We start from the raw sequence: 14599 nt of genomic DNA, 5'->3' as shown, positions 1-14599 counted from the left end.
GTCTGTGATGAAACAGTTGGTAGTGTTTATGGTTTTTGCATTGAATAGCGAGATCAAAGATATCAGTTGTAACAAGTCATTTAGATCTTTAAATGGAAAATGAAGTTAAAAGAAAATGTCAGTAATGATCCGAAGTTGGTAATACGTCTTGCTGCCAAAAATGCAATTGGATTTGTTTGCTTTGTTTTGTTGTCTGGATGGATGTTTTAAGAAATTCACATTCGGATTTTGCCTTTAAAATCAGGAGACAGGATTGTGATGACGCATTTAATTTTATGGTTATTGTTGATACTACAGATTAATGACATTATCTTATTTAAACATCTTCGTATGTAATTCTTATTTGAGTTCTATGTTCCTGCCTGCTAATCTGTTGTATTGAGATAGTGAGGAACTACTTTCTTATCACCTTTCTTGGAACAATATGTTTTTGTTTCGCTAACTTTTTTATTGTTATAATAAATCTTTTGCAGTCCATTTGTTATGATAAGGTTCAATTCAGTTCTTTCTAGAGTAAAAGTTAATCTGAAGCAGCTGCAGGGAAAAACTTAATTTATTAAGAGATGACGAGAAAATTATGTAAATACATTGACGAATATTTTTTTTTCTAGGTTTTCAACTGTCTGCATGAAACCTAGGCTAATCAAGATGTAGACCGCATATTCAAAGGGCTATAAAGTTATATTCAGTTACATCATTAGTAGGCTGGGTTTATTGGACATAAATGCGGTGATTTGTAGCTGAACAGCAGTTTAGAAAGGGGATTTTAAGGTCTGTTATATTGCTAGTAATGTCTGCAGAAAGCAAACTTTTTAGAATTAGAAATAATGTTGAAATTCGAGAAGATGGACAAGAGTAGACGAGCATCTTATGCTATACAGTAAAAGAGAGGAATTTTAGTAATTATGATGTACTTTATTAATATCCTTCCAATAGACCTGTTGTGTAGAACTTTTATAGATAACTAGTATCAAATAACATTAAGGGCAATATATTGGCTTACACAAAACATATCCAACTTGACCAAATTCAAATTGGATCAACAATGTTCTTTTAAATTATTCATTTAGAATGAATGTTTAATCTGCTGGAGTTGAGAAGATAAACTTTCAGGATATGCAGGGCCTGACCAAGAAAAGTAACTTTAATGCATATGAATGAAGGGAAATCTGGTGCATGAGACACCCGCAACATGCATATTATGACCCTCCTGGGTATTTGCGTCATTCCTCCAATAGAGGAAGCATGCTTTGTGGTTGAAATGATAAAAACCTAACCAGACAGATCTCCTCTCTGCTGAATTTATGATTTCTATCATATTCGTTCCAGAAGTTTGGAACTTTCATTTATATCCTCATAAAATTACACCTCCCTCCTAAAAGTTGTGAAAGAATTGGCCCTCAAAAATACAAATATACATCTCCTGCAAGTGTTTCCCACCTCTTCCCCCCTCCCCCCCCACCCCCCAAAAAAAAAATCATAGTCCCTGTATCCATCCCCACACTTAGGCATTACTGATGTGTGTTATTGTCTCTTGAAGATTGAAAGTCGCTGTACGGGTACTGATAGGTAAAATAGTGAACTTATATTTTGACCTTCAGAAAGTTAATTAATATAAGTTGTAATAGGATACGAAGTTAGATATGTGGGTTTTGTCATTATTTGCTTATTAGTAATTAGGTTGTATTACCGACACATGAAAATATGTCCACTTTATAATAAGCAGATAATTTAGGTTAGTTAAGTGGCATTTATCTTTATATAATAGTGGATCGAAGGACCCTTGAAAGTGATAAATTTCCAGGAGGAAAGAACCACTGTAATTTGAATCAAACTACTGAATTTTGATAAGGAATTAGACAACTAGTAAAAGCTTTCCATAGTATTTCATCTTGCATCTGAGCAAATGGACAATGAGCCTCAGAGGAATTATGTGATTTATTTATATCAAGTTATGGAATCATCAGTTAATTTTTCTTCTTTAACTTAGAATAGATTACATTCTTTGTAAGCTGAGGGTATATTTTATATTTAGTAAGTGGGTTTGAGCTTCAAGAATGAGTTTCAGCTGCAATTACACCCATTATTATTGCTTTTTAAGGCTAATGGGTATGAATTAATGCATTTGATAGGGCACAATCTATGGGTTTGATTGTTAAGTACCATTTACTTGTTCATTTTGATTAGGGGTGAGCAAATTCGGTACGTACCGAATTCGTACCCGATTTCAAATTCGATTTGGTAATTTGAAATCGGGTATTCGGTAATTTAGTACAAAAGCGGTATTTACCAAATTCATCGAATTTTAATGTGGTATGAAATAGGTAATGAGATTTTCAATTTGGTAATAACCGATTTTGAATTTAAATTCGGTACAATGAAATAGGGTACCATATTTCCGCATTTGAATACCAAATTAGTTTATAAAATTATATAATATATAGGTAAATATTATATAGTATTAATATATTATATAGGTAAAGGCTATTAATAATAGATAGCATATAGTATTATCATGTACCTATAATAATAAATACATATAATGATGTACAATATACTATTTTAGTATTTGTTATATGATTGTAATAATACATAACTATAATACTTATCTTTTTATACATAACTAGAATTAGATAATAAGTATAAGTATAGTACTAAATATGACACATAATTAATAATTAGAGTTTAGACATTGGTTCATCATTCATGTTTTGGATTATTAAATATTTGAATGTGTAACTTTTAATTTGCAAGTATTAGTATACTCTAAAATTATATTACATATAAAATATGTAAATTAATAGTCTCTATCACTAATATTGTTAAATGTATACAACTAAGCACTATGATTAAGTAGTCTAAATGAATGTATATGAATTGCATGTCAACATATTAGTGTATTAGCATTCACCATTGAAGGCAATCAAGTTATTTGCAAATTAAACATTTAAGCTATATAAAAAATAAGAATAAATGTAAGTGTAATGCAACACATAATTAATAAATTATAACTAAGTGTATACAACTACATAAGTGAGTCCCATTTTAATTATGTAGAAATTACTATCCAATTTGATTATAACCGATTTCATGACCATTTTCGAATTCAATTCGGTAACCGAATGAATTTGGTTATTCTCAATTCAAAATTGAAAGCGGTTTAGAGTTTTACAATTGAACTAATTGAAAAAACCGAATTCAAATAACAGAATAACCAAATTTGTTTCGAATGCACACCCCTAACCCCTTATGGTTTCAAATGTTATACATAATTCCCTTATAGTTTGGATCAAAGTGTCAAAGTGACGGAATTTGTAATTCAACGGAGTCAACTAAAATGTCAAAAATACCTCTATGTAAAGTTGAAAATTATTTATTAATCATAGGGGGTTATGTATATATTTTGAAAATCACAAGGGGGTTATATGATAAAGTATTAAACCATAAGGGAGTTATATGGTAAAACATAAAACTATACGGGTTAGAGTGTCATGTATATTATGCTTATATATTTTCGTCACTTCAGCCATTTTAATTTTCAAACAAGGGTAATTTTGATATTTTTATAGGTTTCGTTACGAATAATCATTTCCGTTATTTTAACACTTTAATCCAAACTATGAGAGGGTTATATATAGCTTTTGAAATGATAGGGGGATTATGTAAAAAGTAGCTATACCACAGGGGGTAAAGTGTATTTTGTCCTTCAAAGTATAAAGAAACACAAAGCATTAGGGGTGTGCATTTGGTACAAATTTGGTTATTCGGTTATTTGAATTCGATTTTTTGGATTATTTCACTTGTAAAACTCTAAATCGCTTTCAATTTCAAATTGGGAATAATTCAATTCATTCAGTTAGCGAATTGAATTCGGAAACGGTCATGAAATCAATTATAACCGAATTGGATAGTAATTTCCATATAATTAAAATGGGACTCACTTGTGTAGTTGTATACAATTAGTCACTTATAATTTACTAATTATATGTTGCATTGCACACACATTTGTTCTCTTTTTTTTTTTATATAGCTTAAATGCTTAATTTGCAAATAACTTGATCGCCTTCAATGGTGAATGCTAATACACTAATATATTGACATGTAATTCACATACATTCGCTTAGACTGCTTAATCATAGTGTTTAGTTGTCTATGTTGAAACAAGATTAGTAATTTGAGAATATTAATTTACATATTATATATGTAATGTAATGTTAGAGTAAATGAATACTTGCAAATTAAAAGTTACACATTCAAATATTTAATAATCCAAACATGAATGATGAATCAATGTCTAAATTCTAATTATTAATTATCTGTAATATTTAGTACTATACTTATACTTATTATCTAATTTTAGTTATGTATAAACGGATAAGTATTATAGTTATGTATATTTGTATTATTATAATCATATAACAAATGCTAAAATAGTATATTGTAAACCATTATATATATTTATTATTATAGGTACATGATAATACTATATGCTATCTATTATTAATAACTTTTACCTATATAATATAGTAATACTATATAGCATTTGCCTATAAATTATATAATTTTATAATCTAATTTGGTATTCGAATGCGGTAATATGGTACCCTATTTCATTTTACCGAATTTGAATTCAAAATCGGTTATTACCAAATTGAAAATCTTATTACCTATTTCATCCCACATTAGAATTCGGTGATTTTGGTAAATACCGCTTTTGTACCTAATTACCGGATAGCTGATTTCAAATTACCACATTGAATTTGAAATCGAGTACGAATTCGGTATGTACCGAATTTGCTCCCCCTAATTTTGATTACCCAGGCATTCTTAATTTATTGTCGAAAATGTAAAAAATGAAGATTGTGCACAATCTTTTCTGCTTCATTCTTTCCGCTCCCCTTGCAACCCCCTCCCTCCCACCCCTTTTTGGCCCAATCTATTCTCTCATCTCTGTGCTCGATCAACTTTCTCTGCAAGTATCTGATCTTGAAAAATTCCCTGGAGGCAGAGGGAACGGCAACATGAGATTGCCAGAAAGAAGATATTTGATTGGTGATTAAGATGCTATGAGGAGATTTTTAATGCATTTTGTGGGGGTTCTAATATCTTAAATTAAGTAGATCTGAAATGGCTTTGTTGAAATATTATGGTTCCTAGGTGTGTGGACTTTTTATGTTCTTTATCAGATTTGGTGTTCAGCTGAGAAAAGGGGGTGGGGGGATTTGGTGCATCGATTGCAGCATCTCAGAGGGGCTTTGTGGTTCTGTGTCAAAGGTTTTAGGCCAGCTTTTGATATTTAGGACAACAAATAATGATTATGAAAAAAGAATTTGAAGCCAAAAATGATTGTGAAGTACTAGCATGGGCCTCCAGTTTACATAGTCAGAGATGGATGTTGTGTCAAGTGCTGGCTAATACTGTTGGGCTGCTGGTGAAGGAGAAAGCCAAAGCGCAAGAAGGGGAAAAAAAGAGCAGTAAAAAAAAAAAGAAAATGATAAATTCTAAAACTGCATTCCTGAAAAATATTAGCACAACCAAACACTTTATTGGTTTTCATCAAAATCAATTTATATTCAGCAGTTTATCTTGTTGGTAGCTTATAGTGATTGAATTCAAACCAAAAGGGTCCTAATTACCAAGACTGTTTGGGATAGAAGGAATATAATAGATAAGGTGCAAATTATAATGTTAATTATTGATGAAGATTAATTTAGCCTTCGTCCAGTTGTAAGATATATATGGCCAGTGGCATTTTGCAGTTGAGGTCGAACTAATGAACTCTTTCTGCTTCCAAGTACAAATGGTTGATGTGAGGGGCTGAGATGGGTGATTTGTTTTCAACTGAAGATGAAGATTCAGATGTGTAAAAAAGCTTATTGACCTGTCCTATACGAACTTTGTTCTTTATGATGATGTAAACTTATTATTATGTATTATTTCCCCATTGAGAATTTAACTGCTTTCTTCTTTAACTTTTGGGGATGCTTCTTTCTGGTACAGTTGCATGGAGATTTCTCTTATTATGCTGATTACATCTTTAATCTCTAGCTACCTTGATTCTTATTTTCTTTTGAAGTTGATATTTTACCACATTATTTATCATTTTATTGCTCTGAGAAATAAGTACCGGACAAAGCAATATCTTCGAAGTTGTTTCACCATAGGCTGGTGCTATCAGGAAACTGGATTTCCTTTTCATCATATCTTAAAGCATTGCCTCATGTATGGTTGCTTTCACAAGACGCTTTAATACGTGGTTTGTGGTATATTTGATTTTCTTCCTTTACGGATGCTAAGAGTGGTAATACTAATGGCTCCATTTATTGTTTTTCATTCAGAGATTATGTTGGATGTCCTTTGAGAAGGATTCTTGTCTAGGCTACCTGCAAACCTTTTGGGGCTATTGCTTTCTTATTTAGTAAAATGCTCCTTGTTCATCATTCCCCGTTGTCAGTTTTAGCTGTTTTCTGGTTTTGGTCCTTGATTTTGGTTGCGCAAGAGGTGTATGCCTCAATGTTTTATATTGCTGGGTGCATAGAAAGTAGGCTTCTTGGGTTCACGACAGACCTGTGACAAATGTTATCAGAATGGGCTGGGTTTTGCAGAAGGATTGATTTTTGTAGAGTTCATTCTGGCTGGATGGCAATTAAGGAGTGAAAAGTCCTGATGAGGGCATGATGAGATTGTCAAATGTTGGTATTAACTCGCCTTTTTCAGTTAAAGAATAGGGACCATGCTCTATCTTATTGAGCTTAGTAATGGGAGAAGGCCCCTTACCTGTGTATTAAAGTTTTGTTGAACATGACTATTTAAGCATGCAATTTATTGAAGTTTTATTGAACTTACGGATCTTGCTAAAAAAAAGGCACATAAATATGCTGGATGCAATTTATGTTTTGGGTTTGTAAATGAATGAAACATGACTCTGGGAGAAAATCAGTTGCAGGGGGTTAGTCATGTTTCCCTACGGTGTAGTTGACTGTAATTCTTCATCTTGTCTATTTTAGATATTTGATCGCAGGAGTCAGGGTGGAGGAAGGAACTAAGATAATAATAATTATTAGTAGTGTATGGTCCTTTCTTTTGCTGTCATTACTAATGGTGATGCTCTTTTGCATTTCATTTGCTCTTCATCTGATGTTACAGAATTTTGGCATCTAAATTTGCAGTTGGACTTGAGCTCAACGTTAACAAAGCTTTTGGAGTTAGAGCCTCTGCTAGCTAACACTAATCTTTAAACTTAACAGTGGTTGTATAGCGTGAAGAAAATCTTAGCATAGTATGGAGCTACTGTTCTACAACCTCTGATGATATGCATCTTATCTGGTTTCTTTGCTTACTAAAAATGATAGTATATAAGTGAGAATAGAAGTTGCCAAAAGCAGGGTTCTTCTCCCCATGTGCTTCTCACACAAGTTTTCTAGAAAGATTCTCCTTTAAAAAAAAAAAAGTCAGATCAGAGAGTTTGAAAGGATTCCTTTGGATATGGGATAGATTTTCTCCTCCAATGTTCTTCGTTTACCCACCAGACTAAAAGGGAAAAGTCGGATGACTTCTAGTCTCCCCATTTCTCATCCCATCCCTCTAAAATTCTCTCTTCAAGAGCAGGAAATGGGCAACAAGGATGAAGGAGGAAGATAATTGACTCTTCATCTCCATCATCTGAATCATTTCTGTGATATAATCATGGTAATTTCTTGCCCCTTTTCCATGTTTATTGTCTCTTTTTTTGGGTCATTTTTATCAGTGATCTTTTGGACATTCTAACCACAGAAGCAAGAACTTCACTCCTCTGCTAAGATGCGGAATAATCTGAGATCAAAGGTACCTTGCATATCTAGAGTTTTTTGACCTTCAATAGTTTTTTAAACTATTTCATTTTGCATTAGTTCGTTTTTTTGTGGTTTCTTTTAGACCATTATTGACAAATTTCAGATAATTCTTCTCACGTGAGTTTCTGCCCTACTCTTATATTTCAGTGGGCCCAGAAGCTAATACCTTTACCTTTCAACCAATATTTTATCTTAAGCAAAAACAACAAAGATGCAAATGCCTAATTGCTTGGAGCTCCTACTTTCTTGACATCTTTTTTCTTTCTTTTCTTTTTTCCCTTTAGTTTTGTCATTACTTTGTTTTTCCAGTTTCGTAGGTGCAAGTTTGGGGATTTTGTCTGTGATAACTAACTTTCCTCTGGATGAATGGTAAGTTTTTAGAACTGAAAAGTACTTTTATTTTGACTGTGAAGATAATAGTTAGGTGTCTTTCTGTAAATTTGTGGGATATCTGGTGAAGAATTTCATCTTGTGCTTTTAAGACTATGCATATTGGCTCTTGTGCATTATAGCAGAAAATTACTCTATCCCCTGAGCTTGTTCCCGAGTATGGCAAATATTTGATGCATTTTAGTTGGTTTTAACTCCTTAATTCTATAACATTAATTTTCCTACCTTGACTGTAAATTCATTTTGCATAAAATTCATGCTGAACAAGCAAAATATGCAAAATCACATAACTGCAGTCTTACCCTGCAAAAAGCACTTTAGGCGTTTCCACATTTACAGGACATGAGGAAAAACACTCAAAACAGGAGTTGAATAGCTCCTGACTTCTGACTTCCATATCCATAATCAGGAATCTTCGGCAGATAAAAACTCGCAAGACTCTACTGACAAGAGAATGCATGTTGTAAAGCTTTAGATACATGACTTCGCAATGCTGTTCACTACTTCCACTGATGTCGGCATGGTCGTGCTCCACATGTGCTTCTCATGTGAGCTTTTGTAGAAAGTTTCTTCTTTTAAAAAAAAAAAAAAACGGATCTGAGAGTCTGAAAGGATTACTTTGGATGTTAAAAAATGATAGTATAAAAGCAAGAATATTAGTTGCCAAAAGGATGGGTGTCCTCTGCATGTGCTTTTCACGTGAGTTTTCTAGAAAGTTTCTCCTTTTTTTATAGGAAAAAAGGTACTTTACTTTGGATATGGGATAGATTTTCTCCCCCGCGTTCTTTGTGTACCCCCCCCCCCCCCCAACAACCACCCGGCGCGATCAAAAGGGAAAAGAAGTCAGATGACTTGTTTGTCTCACCCATTTCTCCTCCCTTTGCCACTAATCCCCAATCCCCCTCTCTTGAAGAACAGGGAAGGGGAGACAAGGATGGAGGAGGAAGATGACTGATTCTTCATCTCCATCATCTGAATAATTTCCATGATATAAGCATGGTAATTTCTTTCCCCTTTTGCCATGTTTACTGTCTTTTTTTGTTTTGTTCTTTTTTCTTTTTTGTCAGTGATCTTTTTCTCTTTCTTTTGGACTCTCTAACCACAGGAGCAAGAACTTCACTCTGCTAAGATGTGGAATGATCTGAGATTAAAGGTAGGAGTTTTGACTTTCAATAGATTTTTAACCTTTTTTTTCCATTGGTACGTTTTTTTGTCGTTTTTTAGGACTATTATTGACAAATTTCAGAAAATTTTTCTTGCGTCAGTTTGTGCCCTACTTTTAAACTTCAATGGTGGAATTCAAGTTCAGAAGGTAAACCTTTAGCTCTCAACCCATATTTTTTTCTTAAGCAAAAATAACAAAGATGCAAATGTCTGACTGCTTGGAGCTCCTACTTTCTTAACCTTTTTTTCCCTTTAGTTTTGTGATTAGTTTGTTTTTCCAGTGTTGTGTATGCAAGTTTGAAGATTTTGCCTTCGATAACTAACTTTCCTCAGTGGATGAATGGTAAGCTTTATGGATCTGAAAAGTACTTTTATTTTGACTGATGAAGATAATATCTAGGTGGGTTTCTTTAAATTTGTGGGATTTCTGGTGAAGAATTTATCTTTAAGGCTATACATAATGGCTCTTGTGGAATATAGCAGAAAACTGCTCTATCCTCTGAGCTTGTTCCTGTGTCTGGTAAATATTTGATACATTTTAGTTGGTTTAACTCCCTAGCTGTCATTTCAGTGGCAGTGTCACGTTAAAATTGTCAATATTAGAAGCCAAACTGCTACTTCTCCATCTAATTGGTACTTATTCTAGTAGTTTTTATAACTTTTCAGGATTTTGACTGCATTTATTTTAGTACTAATCATCTCATTGAGATATATAACTACATCATCAGGCTACATGTCATTTGGTTTGATTTTGGTGGTGATGAACTATCATGCAAACACTGATCACGTGGGAGGATGGCCATGGTGCTTGCGCTGTAATTTATTGCACAAGGTAGACTTGGGGTAGTCAATGGGTAGATATTAACTTCAGATGAGAACAGTTTTTGTGTTAGCTATCCTCTGACATTTTTCTTCCCTGGGATCCTGGAGAGTTCTTTAAAGTATCATTGTTTAGTCGAAAATGAATTGTTTTTGCATGGTTTTCATTTGTTTGTTTTGATTTTCCTCTGTGTTTAGGAAGTGATTTAATTGATTATATGCCTCGGATTAAACTTTTTACCTCTTTCTATTCAACATATTTGAAACTGTGATCAAGGCACCTCCCCTTGGATTAAAGCACCATAGAAGTTTTCTTTCTTTCTTTGTATTTTTCCTGGCTGTTTGGGTTCTTTCTGACGTGCTGCCTTTGCATTAGTGATTGAGACAATAAAAATACACGCAACGGATAAACACTGCTTAATCATTGGAAGAAGTAAAATTTTGAAATTATGGTTGAATAAAGATAGAAGATTGTTTCTTGAGGGCTCCTGATCAAATGGGATGAGACGTGAATTCTCTCCACTTTTAAGGTTTTTCATTGCCTTTAGTGATTTAATCAATTTCTTTTCTCCTGAGATCTTTAGCTTCTTCTGTCTCTGTCGAGTGACCAAGAAAAATGGACACCTGCAAAAAGACTATCCAGAAGCTTAGTAAGTGGGAGTTATCGTCAGATTCAGGTTTTTTTTTGCTTTTGGTTCCTTTGCACTGGACTATTTAATTTTTTTTTTAGGTATCTTCTATGCAGTTGTATGTTGACTGTTGACTCACAAAAGGCAATCTATGAGATGTCTCAAATACTAACTAGGAGCAGTAAGTAAATTATCATTTTTCTTAAAGACTAAATTATGTATTATTGACCGGAAAATGGATCAAATTGCGACATAATTATAATTTTTCTCTTTCATTTATGCTGTAGTCATTACCTAAAAATTTTCGTCATTGCATCCATCCAAGAATTGGCTCTTCTTTTGTTTCTATAAACTTATTTTTTCTTAGCTTACCTATTTTGGATTGTTTTCTTTTTAGGTGAAAGTATGAAAGGGAAGTGGTGGTAATTCTGCTAGAGGCCTTAAGAATCAATTGCTTTACTTGTAAAAGCTTCATTTTAGCAGCAAGAGGTATATCCATACTTCCTTCGTTGTATGTCTCAATGGACTTGATTATTCTGGGATGGGAAACTCTCTGTGAAAAACTCCACAGTGAAATGAGATTTTTCTTATCTATGACTTTATTTTTTTCCTTCTACAAAAGGCTGAACATGGATGAGATTTTCTTATCTTTGACTTTATTTCTTTTTCCTTCTACAAAAGGCTAAACATGAAGGAACTTCATTACGCAATTTATATTTCATATTTCTTTTAACTTCAGCATGCTGATTTTTTATTGGGGCTATAATTTAGCAAATAATTGATCTTTCGGAGGTGATGATCTGAAGGAGATGACAGAGATTAAAGCAGAGGGATATAGGGACATTGTATTGAGAATAAGCAATCATCAGCTGCTTTGAGTTCGTTTGTTTCTGAAACCAGTAGGACTGTCATGTTAAAATTGCCTGGGATTGGAAGCCCAATGACTACTTGATAGAGATAGGTGGCAAAAATCCACTAAGGTTTATAGGAGACGTGGGAAGGATGTGTCGAATGCCCAAGCATTGATTTGGCATGCTTTTGATGACAAGGAACCAACTTGGGAGTTGGTTTGAATTCCATGGAGTTTATTTTCTGATTTTTGCCGGCAGCGGTATTTTAGTAATTTGAAATTAGCTGCAGGAATTTTATGTTTATGGTAATTTTCAGTTTAGTAGTTATTTTTGGTAATTAGTATTTTAGTTGTTATAGAGAATAAGAAAGCTTAGCTTTCTCGCTTTCTACTAGAATTCTATTCTAGTGAGGAGTCCTAATTAGGATTGGAATGAGCTTTGTTCTAAGGTCTATAAATAACCACTTCTCTACAAAGAGAAATCAGTTTTTTGGTCATTAATAAAATTTTCCTGCAGACTTAACGTCTTCCTTAGGACTGTGTGATACATCCCAACTTTAGGTGTGAGGCCTAAAGATTCCTAGGAGTGATTCCTAGAATTACCAATCAGTTTTCACCTTCTTAAGCATATTCTGCCATCCTATTCCAAGTTGCTATTATTAGTTCAGTGATATTCAATACCTAAGCTTTTCTACAAAGCTGTTGTGCCTACCAAGTTTTCGTGCTGCATCACTACTACTCCATTTCATTGGTATTTATGCTATTAATACTTTTATTCTTTCGATTTTGACTGCACGTGTCCTAATTAAAATGTGAAGCTTCAATCTAGCAACCCCATTGAAATATATTACCTACTTCTGGGTACATGTCATTTGGGTCGATTTTGGTTCTGATGAACTATCGTACATATCGATTTGATGTCGTTTGGGTAGATTTTGCAATGTCACTTGCCCTGCTACATTGTGAATTTCAATTTGTTGCCTCCGCCAAAGCATTATGGCTTTCCACCCTTCTTTTACAGGAAAAAGTAAATTGTTTGTTTAAAAATGAGAAGAAAGGGAAAAGGTAGAGAAATTAATTAGGAATTGACTTTCTTAGTGGAATTTTTTAGGTTTAGTTAGTGTGATTCTCCGTATGTTCTTCCCGGCAAGTACAAAACTTTTTGTACCTCCAGTGCTTCACCTTTTAGGTTTTTGAAAGGGGAAGGTGGTGTTTTGGTTGCATGGTGCTGGATAATTATTCCATTTGCCAAGCCCCTATCATCTTGGGTGAGGCTGGAATAGTTGGAGCTCATGGTAAGCTTTCATAACACAACCCGAGAACCTTAACTATACTCCACCCTGTTTGCTGCCAAATGCTCTCTCTCTCTCTCACACACACACACACACACACACATGCACAGACACTATACATTTAACTTCTCATGACTCTTTGGTAACTTCTAACTTTGGATGATGTTAGGAGGCTGTCTTCTTTATTGAGTCGTTGATTGTAGCCTAAAATCATAATAACATTAATAATGATAATAACAAGGGAGGAAACATTTGTTGATTTCCTGCAATAAGTTGGTTTTTTCTGCTAAATGAGTGGACTAATAGGTCATCTACAAGGTTTTGTCAACACTAATAGATGTTCGAGCATGTTAGAGAGGCTTCCTTGCTTTTGTTGCCTTGGTATATGACTAATCAAGAATATTGTATTTTAAACAAATGACATGCATCTGCTTAACTTAGATGTTGGAGTGGGTAGAATGAAAACAGCTGTTCGGATTTTGGTTGTTGATTATTACAGAATATGACTGCTACCACATTGGGTAAGGATAGCTTGAGACCTGGTGAAGAGGAAGATGATGACGATGATGCTGCTCAAGAAAAGGCAAGGCAGCGGGATGACCATGTGATGCTGTCCTTGGTTTCTTTGTGAACTAACAAGCTACTTTTTTTAGCAAGTCTGATTGTAATTGAGCATGTCTAACAAATTTGTCCATTCTCTTGTACATAAAACGAGATTATTTACATCTGGATGGAGATTCTTGTAATGTTAGTCTTGTATTTTAAAGATCAATAGATGAGCCTCAGTTTCCTTTTGTTTATTCATTGTGATTGTTCCATGTCCTTCTAATTTCCTGCTTTTTATTTGGTGATTTTTATGAAATGGGTTGTAGACTTGTACGGAGTGAAGTTTTGCATCATCCGTGATGCAGGATTGCAGCATTGAAGTGCAAGGGTTGGAACTTTTACATCATCCGTGATGCAGGATTGCAGCATTGAATCGAAAGGGTTAGAAACCTATTAGCACCAAAATGATTTTCATAGAGTATTTGCACATCACCTTAGTATTTACCCATTTGTTACATTAAATGCACCTAAATGATTTTCATGAGAGTATCTGCAAAACATCACCCTAATGTTCACCCATTTGTTAGGTAATGGTACATTTATTTTGCTAAATAACTATCCCAATATGACACACTTAATATTTCCCTTTGGCCAATAGTAAAACTGACATGTACCCTGCTATAATTCAGCTATCAAGTAGCCCTATTCAAAGTTCCATAACCAAAAACATTGTTCTAATTTATGACTAAGTTTATCTTAAAAAATTTAACACATTAACATACTTCAAACAATGTTTATACAATTTATTATCATAGATAGCATTGATAACTACTAATCAATATTCGGCACACTTGTAGTTTTCACCATGCACGAGTATGGTGAACATCTGCTAGGTATGGGAAGCACTAGAAGAATGTCACTTCTGAGGCTTTTGAAAATTAGCAGCCGTATTATATAGGGGATATCCATTTTTCATTTTTTTATTTTTTCATAACTGTGAATACCTGAAAATTTTCTTATTTTATCTTATTTTACTGGCTTATTTAATCATTTATTCATCCGTTTTCTCCGAATAAT

At 33.7% G+C, this 14599-nt stretch overlaps 1 protein-coding gene across 24 annotated transcripts; it reads left to right on the top strand.

Moving 5' to 3' along the window:
* The first annotated feature begins 2752 nt into the window (after positions 1 to 2752).
* Positions 2753 to 13776, top strand: LOC140037015 (uncharacterized). Of its 24 annotated transcripts, none has more exons than XM_072080528.1 (11): positions 2767 to 7689; positions 7774 to 7824; positions 8142 to 8201; positions 9141 to 9221; positions 9328 to 9375; positions 9488 to 9534; positions 9668 to 9729; positions 10115 to 10218; positions 10790 to 11015; positions 11232 to 11323; positions 13476 to 13776. In XM_072080528.1, the coding sequence occupies exons 6-10, from the start codon at positions 9512 to 9514 to the stop codon at positions 11258 to 11260; spliced, it is 444 nt and encodes a 147-aa protein (XP_071936629.1). In that variant the 5' UTR covers positions 2767 to 7689; positions 7774 to 7824; positions 8142 to 8201; positions 9141 to 9221; positions 9328 to 9375; positions 9488 to 9511; the 3' UTR covers positions 11261 to 11323; positions 13476 to 13776. The 24 variants fall into 24 exon arrangements, 12 of the variants coding, with proteins under 12 accessions (XP_071936635.1, XP_071936634.1, XP_071936633.1 ...); XM_072080529.1 differs by having other exon boundaries at positions 9136 to 9221; XM_072080527.1 differs by having other exon boundaries at positions 8957 to 9221.
* Positions 13777 to 14599: the final 823 nt, after the last annotated feature.

The sequence above is a fragment of the Coffea arabica genome, chromosome 2e (assembly GCF_036785885.1).
Source record: "Coffea arabica cultivar ET-39 chromosome 2e, Coffea Arabica ET-39 HiFi, whole genome shotgun sequence".
NCBI lineage: Eukaryota > Viridiplantae > Streptophyta > Magnoliopsida > Gentianales > Rubiaceae > Coffea > Coffea arabica.
This window is presented reverse-complemented; position numbering and strand designations above follow the sequence as displayed.

Coding starts and splice junctions, on each gene's coding strand:
- LOC140037015 (XM_072080528.1), top strand. CDS start 9,512: ATGGTGGAATTCAAGTTCAGAAG. Junction 9,535..9,667: donor GTGGAATTCAAGTTCAGAAG/GTAAACCTTTAG, acceptor TTGTTTTTCCAG/TGTTGTGTATGCAAGTTTGA. Junction 11,016..11,231: donor TCAAATACTAACTAGGAGCA/GTAAGTAAATTA, acceptor TTTTCTTTTTAG/GTGAAAGTATGAAAGGGAAG.